Genomic DNA, 13754 nt, shown 5'->3' on the forward strand with positions numbered 1-13754 from the left:
AGCATTTGCAGAGTACACACAAGGGGGTATGCTACCAATGCAAATATGCTTGTGTGCAGTCCTCCAAGGACCTGACACCTTCACATTGATTAAGCTATGCGAAGGTTAAACGCTGACTGGTTGAAAAGTGGACCATAACAAGAAAAAGGGGCGACAGGGGAGCTCAATACAAACAAGAGAAGAATGAAGAAAAAATCTAAGACAAAAAGTTCAACATGAGAAGCACAGATGGTGGACACTTTCCACTGTTCTTAGCACGCTGTTTCACTATTTTAGCTCTTTGCATATAACTTCTCTTTGGCTGGCTAGGCCCAACAACATCCCAAACACAAGTATGGTTGCTTGTGACATTGCCACCTGGTGAGAGTAAACAGCTACAACATGTAGACAATGGTCTGCAAAGCTGTTCGTACCACCACAAAGCTGTGTTTGAGCCATCTCTCTCATATTAGCTTTTGGCTTTTACTGTACTGTGTTTGATTTAGGGGAGGGGTATTTTTGTCCACATCTTGTTCGAGTATCACAAAGTACAACTCCAGCTGTGAAAGCAACTGCTGCAACCCATGAAGAACAAGTCTACATTATTAAAATCATAGACACTTAAGCTTAGGTCAAGTGTGGGAGGACTGATTAATACAACAAAATACAGCTAGCAATTATGATTAATAGAGGTGTAGGGTAAAAAAAAAAACCCAAACAAATGCATACAATAGTAAGATTTAGACACTTACATAGCCTGTCACAGCATGATGTCGCCTCCACAAAGGACTCCATGGTGGTAGTACATAATGGGTTACATGGCAGCACCACTGAAAGCCTTCTCCCTTTTCTTAATCTCTATAAATCCAAGCTTTTTCTGAAAAGGTTGAAGGTTTTAAATTAAAATCTACAACATGGCTTCTTATTAAGCCTAACCATAACCATAACCATGGCTGGAAATAAAAGCAAAATCGAACGTGTCACTAATACTGTATGATTAAAAATAAAGGCGCTTTTGGACCATGTGCCAAAAACAATGGAACCACAGGGGAGATGTGTTTGACTTGAATGTGCATTAACTCATTCTTTATCCAGTGTCACCACCACCAGGGAGTGCGTATACCATGGCAAGGCTCTTAATTGATTTTCCATTGGTATGTTATGCATTCTTAAGAAGCTGTGGTCATTTTACGTATTCAAGTCTAGTCTCAGGGAGTGACAATCAATGGAAAGCCCCACTAACAATGGCAAAAAAAACCTCTTCAGGATTTCAAAGAACTATCTCAGTGAGAGAGGATAAATTAGATAAACAGTACAAACCAGTAATGCAGCTTAATTCTGTTCATGTATTCCTTATCTATGCTTTGTTACCTGTATTTTCAAAGGCTATTGGCTCTTTCATTCATTGTCTTCAAGGTTGTTTAGGTGTTTAGCAGTTATAGGATGGATTTCCTTCCATACATCTTATATAAAACAGTGTTTTCTTCCATTTTTCTGTCCACTGAATAGACAAAATAAATCAATGTAGTAAAAGGTTGACCATATAGTAAACTCCATTCATACAAGACTCACATACTCTACCGACATCCCTTTATTGAAGTAGTAGGCACAGACATGTTCAAAATGCAGAAGTATGAAGTCAAAGACTTTTCAGGAGCAAAGAGGCAGGAGAAAAATGTCAGATTTAATGATGTGGAAAATGACCAAAAAGAGTTTATGTCCTCCCAAAGGTGCCTACGTCCCGGAGGGTCTGATGACGTCTTGTTCCTGGGACTACATGACGTTCACCCCTTCCGTCCGCTCCTACACCATGCTGCTCTTCACCTTTGTCTTCTTCATCCCTCTCTTTGTCATCATTTTCTGCTATTGCTGCATCTTCAGAGCCATTCGACACACAACGCGGTTGGTACTGTTCATGCACACATACATCAACACCATTTATGGCTATTATTCTCAAAGGTCTTCTTCACTCCTGTGACACACTCCCACAGCTGTGTGAATATCAACAAGTTAGCCATAAAAATGAATTACAAACGAGGCTCTGTTATTACAGTAAAATTACAAATTATATTATATTATAGACAACGGCTTTCGACAACTATTTTTACTGGTGGTGGGCGTGTCTATGCATCACAGGGCGATAACAAAGATCAACTGCGAGGGGACCAGAGACTCTGCAAAGAGGTTCCATAAAATGAGGAGCGAATGGAGGATGGCTAAAATTGCACTCATCGTCATTCTGCTGTTTGTCATCTCCTGGGCCCCTTATTCCTGCACAGCCCTCACTGCATTTGCTGGGTAAGTGCACAAGTGTGTGTGTCAGAGTTTGCTAAAGAGACATCTCTTTTCACAGTCCAGTGACGTCTAAAATTCTCCATGAGGATGAAAAACCATCAAAGTTTAACACTTTTTGGGTGTTTGACTCACAATAAAGTATTGAGTTTATGATTGAAGATGCCATTAAAGCTGTTTCAGCCGAAAGCTATTTATCTATGGCTGTGTGGTTTTAGTCGTAACAAGACTGTCAATATTCCTATAGGGAGTAAACTCCCTTAATGGATTACCTAGAACAGAGTATTCATCAATACACATGCATGACAGAACTGAACCTTTGTTTTTTAAGTAGATTTGTTCCAAACCACCATATGTCTCTCAATACTTGGTAGACCAATAAGAAACTAGGAAAGGCTGCATACTGGATTTATCAGGTAGCCAGTAACACAACTACCTGCTGCCTGTTCTTTTGCGATGGACTGTGCTGCCCGTCCAGAAGTACCCCATCATTGTCCCAGTGTCACCTGAAGTATAGCCTCCAGCCCACTGTGACCCTGGCTGAACAAGCAGTTAAGAAAATGGTCGGGTGAACTGAGGGATGAGTTCAGCACTGAATGCAAACCAACTGTGTGTCCCAGTCCTGTGTCTCTGCACTAATATTGCACAAGACAACACACGCCCACCCATGCCCTTGTCACACAAATGTGTCTCATTTCCTTGTCTCATTTTTCTTCCTGCCACCATCTGTCTCATCTCTCTCTCTCTCTCTCTCTCTCTCTCTCTCTCTCTCTCTCTCTCTCTCTCTCTCTCTCTCTCTCTCTCTCAGGTATGCAGACTTGTTAACTCCTTATATGAACTCTGTTCCCGCTGTGATCGCCAAAGCATCAGCTATACACAACCCCATCATATACGCCATAACACATCCTAAATACAGGTAGGACCTACACTCAAGTGTTAAGTGGCAGTAACAGTTAAAAAATACCTGTGTTCTTTCTCAATCTCCCTGCACACAACAGTGATGAATAAGAAGACTATACAAGGTGTCAGAATAATAATTAAGGACATAAAAGTAAAGCTTTTGCAGCTTCAGTATGTACACAATGGCACACCACAGTAAGAATGTAAGAAAAGAAAGAAAACATCAAACTTCACAAAGGAATTATAAAGCAGTGTGACAGAGAAGTATAATGGTTATACAGAGAAAGTAAAGAAAAAAAACAAAATAATCATTTTGAAGTACTTCAGTAAAGGTTCATGTTGTCTCTCTGCGTTTCCCCCCCAGGCTCTGACTTTTTTAAAGAACAAATTTAGCTGCTTCCATGCTCATGTTAGTTATCTCTTCAAGTAAATATTTCATTTTATTTGGTTTGAGAGTCTGTCAAATTTGGTATTGCTCTCTCTGCATGTGTGCATAATTGATACTGTGTTGCCAGGTTTGTCAGTGTCACCCATATAAATTTCTGCGATGTGTTTCCTCGGTCTATAGTCAGTTACATCTGATCAGCACTGATTAGAAAGGGAGATTATTTTTTAGTGAAGAAGTTGCTCAGTAGTTGATACTTTAACCGATGGCGCAATCACAGAATGATTAACATGTGTGGTTTACAGTATATCAGAATAAGGTTTCATTGTTCTTTAATTATATTAAAAGGGTATAATTTTAGCTTGGGGTGTGAGAGGTCCTAGGTTTAAAACAAAGGCTCAGCCCCCAAAAATCTTCAAATCTCTCAGGAGCCCAGCATATAAGATGTCACAAAACTTCTACAGTTCAAAGAATTTTGAAGAATACAAAAAAAAAAAACAAAAAACCACAAATAAAGGAGATTGGAGCTCCAGAAACAAACAAACAAAAGAAGGTTGAGGGCCACCCACCCAGTGTGTGATTCGATTTAATCATCTTATCTAAACTTGTGTGAATAAACCAAACTAATGAAATTAAAACTGAAAACAAGACTACCGGCAACATTCAACTCAGTAGAATATTAAACTTTAAAAAATTGTACTAAGCAGCTGAAGTTAAAGGAGGCCAATGTCAGAGCAGAGAGCAACTTCATATGCAAGCAGATGAGTCTTCATAGATAATCATTACTTCATGAAACAGAGAGTGCTAGAAAGCAGGTTAATAAAGATGATCAAATACAATAACCAGAGGGTAAATGTGCCATCTCACAGAGGCGCATGACACTCCCAGTGACTGCTTTGCACTCCTTTAATCACATTCTAATATAAAAAATTGTGAACAAGCTACAAATCTTCTTTAATTTACAAATCTCTGTAGCATCCAAAGCTTGAAACCAAAACAGCTTTTATGAATGCAAGATTTAGAAAAGGTACCATAATGCAAAATACTACTGAATAAAGATGATTACACAATACTGTGTTATGACCGGTTAGACGGTCAAGGAAGGGAGCCACACTACCACCTGAATATGGATAGCAAAGATGTTTTAAAATCATTAGCAAACTGTTTATGTCTGTATCAGTGGTGTGAAATGGTGCTTGGATGGGCTGCTAAGTGTATTGTACAGGATGTATGTGCAAAAACAACTCAAATCATAATATTCGAAGAACCAAAAAGGGTGATGTATTGCAAAGACAGCACAGTCACTGTCACAGGAGTGAAGAAGAGGAGCAGCAGGAGCACAAAGCTACAGAAGCAGGCTTTAAATATCCCTGTAGAACACTGGCCAGGTGTTCGGCACCTCCTGCAACCTCCTGCAACACATGACACTCACACACACACATACACACCGATCCCACAAGAAAGTCCGATGCAATAACAATTTGGAGGGATTTGGACATATGTTACTCAGGGCGTGATCTGTAGAACATTTCAGTTCCAATCCTATTTTTCAGACTTTTGACCATATTTTCTGATTTGTGGGGTGGTAAAAGCAGAAATTCAAAATCTGTACAAGAAATGAACAATGAAAAAGAATGCAAATGACTTCAAATTTTTGTAAAAATAGAATTTTTAAAGAAAAATACTGTGAATTTATATAATCAACTGGGGAAAAATTCTGATAATATTCATTAGCAGGCTATACTTTCATGTACACGATGCGCTTACTTTTGTTTTTGGCAGTAGTACAAGGACATTTGGCAGCAAATATCCTTGTATTTTGGAACTTTTGGAATTACTAACTTTCCAATTAGTAGATGACCTGCACTACCTCCTGATTTACAGCTGCCCCTAAAATTGTTGCCATACTTACCATGAACACGCCTACGCACTAGTGAGTGTAAGTACAAGCAAACTTGATCTGAGCAGACACTATGATCCTGTCTCCCCTTAAAGTTCTCACCATGTCCATTTTATCATAGCTTTGCTCCTTATCAAATTATTAGTTTAAAGCTAATCCTCACATGGGGATTCGTTCTGCACCGTGGCGATGGAGCCAATTTTAAAGACACTACAAAGTGCTGGGTGAACATCAGCCTCAACCTACTTTATAATTTATCATCATTATTTTATTACTACTGTTTATTATTTGATCCTGCTTTTGTGTAGTAGTTGGCACATTCGCTTAACAATCAAAAGGTTCCAGCAGGAGACAAAAATCCCTTTTAGGTTTTATCAGGAAGAGAATCCCAGGTGAAACTTCTGCCACATCAAACATGCCAAGCTACCCGCTGTAACAACCCTACCCCACCCCTCACCCCCAAGTGAATAAGGCTGAAAATAGCTTAGTTGGTTTTGTTTTGTGTTGTTACATGAATCACCGAAGCAACTAGAAACTGAATAGTAGTAAATGCATTAGTAAGGCAATAATTAAATAGTAGTAAAGGAGCAGTACACTGAAATAAAGGAAAAAATAATGTGCTGACTAATACTGACTAATACAATGACAACATGGGCAGTCTTGGTAGTTGTACCACAACCTCTTAAATGCACAGCATTAATCAAACTTGTATAGAGTAGAAAAGCGCTATACTGTATATATATCTAGTTCATTTACCATTTACCAAACTTTAAGGAGCCAAGCCTCGTGACTACTTTACTTTTTGTGGTATTCTCATCTTGGTAACTTTTTAACATCCTTATTAAAAGCTGACATTTGTCTAATTCAGCTCAGCTTGTAAGGATGTCATGCAGCTCCACACTTCACTATCATGTAATTTAAAAAAAAATGCAATTATGGATTGGAAAATTTCTCTGTCTCGCTCAGGTCAGCAATCAGCAGGTACGTTCCTTACCTCGGGGTATTGCTGTGCATGAAAGGCAGAGACCGTTTCAGCAGCAGCAGCTTCCAGTCCACCCGCCGATCAACCCTCACCAGCCAGTCAGAGTTCAAAGGCCCCAGCAGGACTCACAACTCTTCCCAGTCTGAGAGTGAATCAGTGAGTGTGGCTCATATTTAATATGTTATGTATTTTATGTCCTTGTACAAAGGTTTAAAATATGAGTTGCTGATTTCAGTCCTTTTCCATCTCAGGCCCAGTTCTCAGACACGGAGGAAGACTACTCTTCTCGAACTCCTGTTAGTCGTCACTTGTCCAGTGATGCCAAACAGGTGCGTCACGCTAGCCAGAGGTCAAAGGTGAGAGGGTATAACACAGAGTACGAGAGAACCTCTGCTCACAACGCCACTGATCCAGCAATATGTCACCTGTCACCAATCACTGTGAGTATAAAAGCCTCACTTGTGTAAAGGTATTGCTGCTAACACGACAAAAAGTTCCATGACTCCAGTCCACTTGATTTTAATTAGCTTTGTCTCCCCTTCATTCTCATCTCCTTGTTCACTTTGAAAAAACCTTTCAGTGCTCAATAAGTGGAAGTCTCTTTCTGATCACCTGCACAGTGTCCTTCAGTGTATTAAAAGCCTTCAACTTGTGTTTATTTTGGGGAAGAGAATTACACAAGGTAAAATCTGTAGAGTAAGGTAGGGAGTCATCACAAATTATGTTTGGCTCCTGAAAGAAGTAGAAAGAAGTTTTGATGCATTTTGAATGGGTGTACAATGGCAGGCTGACACAACACTACTGTTGAGGTACTTTGTATTGAATATTCCCTCTAAGTAAAACTCTGTACTGACAGTCTTTGCCTTGCAGATGAATTCATAGCACACAACCCTTCGAATGACAGTTTAACTGCTTCTGTGCGTGCTTGTGACCGGATGTCCCTGTTACTGGTTCAGACGTAACAAACTCTTTCACTGAAAACTGTTTGGACACAGCTCTTATCACTAGTAAAGAACTCTGATGTAAAAGTTGTTTCACAAGTACAGAGTTTACTTTCTGTGCTGGTAGTCTTGAATCAGAGGTTTGGAGTCTGTGAATTTTTTGACAGCACCCATAGTATATATACTAGTTACTGTATATTAAACCCAAGACTTAATTTTTACACCATATGGTATTTCTAAGTATATTTCTGAAGTATTAGAGATAATATGAGGGGTGAAATAGGACTCAGGCAAACATTTCTTATAATAGTTTCATGATGTTTTTGATGGAAGGTTTTGCTTCTTGTTTGTCCATCAAAGCTGATCTAAATCTTCTTAAATTTTTTTTTGGGAGCTCTGTTAAACTCAACACATTGTTGATGTGATCAATCTTTAATTGCATGTAACTTAATAAGGACATATTGGTTGGAGTCCACTTAAAATCCAGGCTCCTCAATGTTGTGACCAGGGAATGTGTAATCGTGTTTCTGTGGTGCCAGAAAATGACGCTGATCTTGCTGGTTTGACTTTGCATTTCAGTATCACTCATATTGTCTGGTTACCAATGGGAACAGCTTATTTGACTTTTTAAAACAAATTCAAATCACAGAAAGAATTTCATAAAGAACAAGTACCTCACGGATTATTATTGCTTTTAAATGACTCTCTGAAGCTGACATTTGCGAACTGTCTCAGTCTGAAATCTTCATGCCTGGAACTTTATTGTGAACACAGCTACTTTAAAATCAACCTGCATATAAACTCTGCCATCAGAAATACAGTAAAATGAAGAAAAGAGTGTCATGTTGGGATCAGCATGTATTGATGTCTACAACTCTGCATTATTACTCTATCACTAGTGACAAAAATGTAACTCACAGTTTCTCCACTGAGGGACATATGGTGTAAACGGCCAAGTGAAAGTGAATGTAAACCCACATAAAGTTTGGTTTTTAGACAGTGAGGGAGAAGCCAGCGACATTGAGGATAGAGAACAGGGAAAGATAAACAGTGGGTGTCATTGGAGCGGATTCAAACCCGGGCCTTACAGCATATGGGTCGATTGTTCAAGCCAGTGAGCTAAATTAGCACCCCACAAAGTGCCACTTTTAATTGCAAAACTCAGTAAATGAACAGCTGTAAGAGTTCACAGTGCATGCAAATTTCTAACAAATAGGCTGTTAAATGGACTATAAACTCTCACAGTTTAGGGCACATAAAGAAGTCAAAGGAAAGTTTTAGCCAAAAGTTTAACCTCCGTCAATGTATTTATCGATTCAAAGGCTGGAAGTCACCTGTGGGTCGATCCATGTGGTTGTCATAGTTACATACTGTAAGTCAGTCTGTTTGTGAGTCATAAACTCTCAAGGAGCATAAACAACCACCAAAAAAAGCACACAGAAGAGTACCCAGGTCACGTCTCAGTTATACCAGCATGGTTTGAAGAAGTGGAACATGCCTAGCATCCTCTTCTTCTTCTTCTTCTCCTTTTTATTTATTGGCTGCTTCCTTTAGGGGTCACCACAGCGGACCGTCTGCTTCCATCCTGTCATATCCCTGTTAACCCTTCCTTCACTGCATCGATGAATTTTCTCTGTGGTATTCCTCTTTCCCTGCTGCTGGAGAGCTCCATCTTCAACATCCTTTGCCCAATATATCCACGATCCCTCCTCTGCACATGTCCAAACCATCTCTAACTCTAACTTCCTCTGACATACCCATTTCTAATCCTTTCCCTTCTGGTCATATCACCTTTATTTTGGAAGATTGTCACTAGTACATTATTAATCCTCTGCATCTTTCCTCCATCCTCGAAGCACCCCTACTATCTTCTCAACACACCCTTCATTTGTTAGCATATGTCCATCTCTCTTGTACATGGGGGGATACTTGTATTGTCATCATATTGGTTTTATACTCTAATTCAATCTAGGGAACAACATAGCTGTGGGAAGGTATGAAAGGAGTCAAATGTTGATGCCTTTGTCACGTGAACGATTGCAGCACTGTGAATGGATCCCTGAAGCTATGATCTGCAAATATGTGGTTTTGTTACCATTTTCAAAAACTATTGCATCTCCTCCTCTCTATAAAACGCCGCCTTTCTCTGTGCCTTTGAACATGTCAGCCTAGAACGTCTATAAACACTTTGGATTTCTGATGTGGACAGACAGCATAAACTGGCCCTCACAATGCCATTCACACATCCTTTGAGAGACAGCTCAAAACCCACAGTTTATGAGTTATTTGCACTAACCCACATGTGACCTCAAATACTAAATGCCTGAGCCTCCCCACCAGACAATCACAGTTCTGTAAGCCTTTCTCCTCTCTCTCTCTGTCTTTTATTAGTCGAGAACAGCATGCAATGGCAGTTTGTCATTTTTAGCTGGCTGTGACCTACACTAAAAATGACAGAAGTTGCTGGCAGCAAGTGAAATTGGCTGTCAAGTATCTTAAAAATAAGCCCAGCATTAGTTTTCATTCATATCACATCTATAATTTAAGCTTTATCGACTTAGTCACTTTATCAGCCCCTTCAAGCGTCACACATGTGTTTAATTTGCATTTATGTTGTTTAGGATGTTAGCGTTATGTCATAAAATTTGTGCAATAAAATTTGAACACGAGCAGATAATTTTTCATGGTAGTGTTCACAAACTAAGAAACCCACCGCACACAGAAGTTACCAGGTGTGTAATAGTTTCTGGTACTGGAGGCCATCCACACCAGCTGTCAGTGATTGTTCTAGCTTTTGGCAATTAAGTGGCAGAAACCAACAGATCTTTTTATGATTGATCACTCTTAATGCACTCACATGCACAAGACCTGCTTAAACTGAGAGCTTCCATTGTCCTGTGTTACCCAGTGTTGCAGCTGAAACCACCATGTAATTTAATCATCATGAAAATCTATATTTTAACTCATAAACCATTTTAAACCATTTTTAATTAAAATAAATTAATGTTTAGTGTATAGAAATTAATGGCTCATTGGCTGGTGTAGGAAAAAATTTATAAACCTCTCAATTCTGACATGTTCAGAAGCTAATTAGCAACAATTTATTATTTAACAGCTTGTTCTGAATCATTCCTCAGTATCGTCTCACATTCTTGTGTCAAGTGTCGCCCAGACATTTTATTTGTTTCATAAAAAACAGAAAAAAGCCTCCTGCTGTTGAAGGGCCAGTGATAGCGACAGGTCTTTTTATGTGGGACATGCAGTATATGGAGCATTTCCGTCTCCCTCTAATCATCTTAGTTCACAGGAATAAAAATAATACAAGCAATCCACATGTATGCATGATGCAAACACACACATGCAGGTCAGGTTCACTGAGGACTCCGATACAGAGGGTGCAAACACTAATCCGGTAATCTGGGACTTTCAGACTTAATCCACAGTTTGCATGATGTGGCCCCGTGTTTAAAAGTACTGCACTTGACAGTGACAGTGGAAGAAAGCCCCTGACTGCTACCTCCATGTTTAGTCAGTAGTTTGTATACACATTTACATGACATATACACTCAGACTGTTACCTATATACACAGTCATCATGACTGTCAATTTCAATTTATGAGAGTGTTTAAGAGGGCTGGCATTTTAACTGTATGATCGTTTTTTGTTGATATAGTTTGTGGTGCTGTTAAACTGTACTGAATTAAACAAGGTCCTGTTATTTAGCCTAGCATCAGTCAACATAATAAAATTTAAGTAAAAGACAACTTTGAACAGATAAGTATAAAGACTGAACTGTTTCTTCCATTTTCCTATTGAGCTAGCCAACCTGCTGTTTTACTGAGACATCATGAGCATCCAGCTCAAATTAAAGATTAATTTTGATGGTGAGAAAGAGCATTGAATATTTCAGGGTTTTTAATCGTTTTTGAGACATTCTGATGACACACTGATTCAGATTTCAAAGGGCAAAAAAAAAAAAAAAATATATATATATATATATATATATATATATATATATATATATATATATATATATAGATTAGCATCATATATCATCTATGATATATGAAGCTAAAACTTCATAGCAATCATTATATATGTCCAAACTTTAGACCATTTTTTTTGCAAATCAGAGACGGTGAAGCAGAAAATTTGAATGATGTGAAATCTTGAAAATAAAAAAAAATAAAATAATTTTATGAGTTTTTCTTTTTTGCATTGTTGTGAAATATAACGTTTTCACATGTTATAAAGACAAATATTCAGAAATTCTAAATAAGAATAATAGTTTAGTGTGTGTGCACAAATATGTTAAATTGTAGGAGTGCTGGCCTTTTTGTTCATAATTTAATGAGCTAATACTTGTAGATTATTTCATGTATCTGTCTCAAATTACAGATCCAGATTCAATATTTATGGCAAGAAAGACGAGTGAAAATTTTAGGAATTTATCTCTGATCGTTTTTGTGTTATTCATTTTCAATGTGCAAAAATAATGGTCTGAATTTTAAAATATTTTTACCAGTGGTTTGTACATTTGTAATTCTGGTTTTATATACCAATATGTAGACCGACTTTAAAACTTTTTTATCCAAATTGGAGCTGCTTAATTAGAAAACGTTCTAATAATTTGCTAATTTGAGAGGGAACGATCCTCATGTTTTCCTCCTTTTTTGGGACGGGTCTGCATTCAGTAAAAGTTACCTGAAGGCCCAAATAGCACAAAAGCTGTTGTGAGTATAACTAATAATAAATGGCTGTGTTTATGTGCACACTCTTCAGGCTCTGACAGAACCTGAAGGCATCTCCATGTCGGACATCAGTCTGCAGCCAACCCACAATCTGCCAGCTTCTGTAAGAATCCACCGATCACCCTTTTGCTTTTTGCCACACATCCAGTAAATAGTTTTTTTCTACTGATAAATAGTATCTGTGTACATTAAACATACATATATGACCTCCATGATCCAACAACTTCTAGAAATGTTCTTTATCCATCCTCTCAGAACAACTGTAAGAACATCATATAGTACCAATCATTAATTCACTTTTTTTTATGTTGTTTTTTCTAGCATGTGTACTTCCGTTCATAGTGGTTTGGTCCAGTTATTCATTTGGTTTATCACAAAGTTCAAACTCAAGTACTACAGTATGAAGCACATTCTCAGGGCAGTGGATTCCTGCCAACATAACAAAAAAACAGCAAATCTTCATGTTTTTTATTAAACATTTTCCACATTATATTGCAAAATCTTGATACATACTCTGTTAATTATTCCACTTTACCAAGATTCCTTTCCTGTTACATCACATTAACTTTGCATGTTGCTGCAACAAGGACAAGACACAGTCAGGATATTTTTATGTATTATGGCTTTGGGCTGCTTTCATACTCTTTTGTGCTCCTGAAAATCATTATTGTGTTTGTATTTAATGTCAGATTAGATCAGTGGCTATCAATGGGAAAAGGATCCAGTCAACACATCAGTTGCTTTCATGAGATTAAGTCTGTATGTTGTTACAAGCACAAGTATTTATGAGCAGAAAATGCATAACAGTGCTGCATGTTCTCCCTGTGCCTGGATCGTTTTTTCCCATGTTAGGTTAATTGAGGTTCTAGGCTGTAGGTATGGATGTGAATGTGAATTAACAGTCTCTATGTTGTTCCTGTGATGGTCTAGTGATCTGTCAGACTGGCATTCAGCAGTTTGGTATAGTGATTAGTAAATGTACAGTTTTCTTTTGTCTGTTTGTAAACTTTTCACCACATGATTCAGTAGCCGGTGCAATTGCCATTAGCAGCAATAACTTGAAGTAATCATTATTTTGTATTAGTTAGTTGGTTTTTCACGTTGTTGTGGAGGAATTTTGGCTGTCATGAACTTGAACATTTTACATGCTAACTGAGGTCTGTAGAGTCTGAGATGATCATTGAATTGCATATCCACTGGTCTGAATGTTCCAGACATGCAAACTGCTAAAACTTCAGCTGTTATAGAGGTGTTCACACTGATGATCAATAAGTTGTGTACAACTGATTAACAGCGCCTGACTGATACTTACTTTCCTAATTCCTACAGAAGAAGTAATGGTTTTAAAGTTTCTTTTTCATCTTAGGGCTGAATAGATTTGTTGCAGCAGATGTAGTTTTCTGTTCATATTAAGTCACTTCAGCATAACTGTATTTGACTTAACATTGTTTGAATGCATAAATATACACAAATTAAACCATAAAATGACATCCCTGCCAGTGCCAGTAATGAGATTACTCATCCCTCATGTTTATGTGCAACTTAACCTTAACAAGGAGTTTCCAGTATTCGTTGCTGTTGAATGAGATGCCACTTCTTGCTCAATAACTTTGATTTAATTTTT

General features: G+C 38.1%; 1 protein-coding gene across 2 annotated transcripts in view; it reads left to right on the forward strand.

Moving 5' to 3' along the window:
• Positions 1-13754, forward strand: part of opn4b (opsin 4b) — a 33024-nt gene that overhangs the window by 13730 nt on the left and 5540 nt on the right. The window contains exons 5-10 of one of the 2 annotated variants that reach the window (XM_063482777.1): positions 1710-1881; positions 2116-2277; positions 3080-3187; positions 6423-6594; positions 6690-6878; positions 12162-12233. In XM_063482777.1, coding sequence (XP_063338847.1) covers positions 1710-1881; positions 2116-2277; positions 3080-3187; positions 6423-6594; positions 6690-6878; positions 12162-12233 — 875 coding nt within the window. The remainder of the gene's footprint in view (positions 1-1709; positions 1882-2115; positions 2278-3079; positions 3188-6422; positions 6595-6689; positions 6879-12161; positions 12234-13754) is intronic. The other variant, XM_063482778.1, reaches the window with a different exon arrangement.

This window comes from Pelmatolapia mariae, linkage group LG8 (assembly GCF_036321145.2).
Source record: "Pelmatolapia mariae isolate MD_Pm_ZW linkage group LG8, Pm_UMD_F_2, whole genome shotgun sequence".
Taxonomy (NCBI): Eukaryota; Metazoa; Chordata; class Actinopteri; order Cichliformes; family Cichlidae; genus Pelmatolapia; species Pelmatolapia mariae.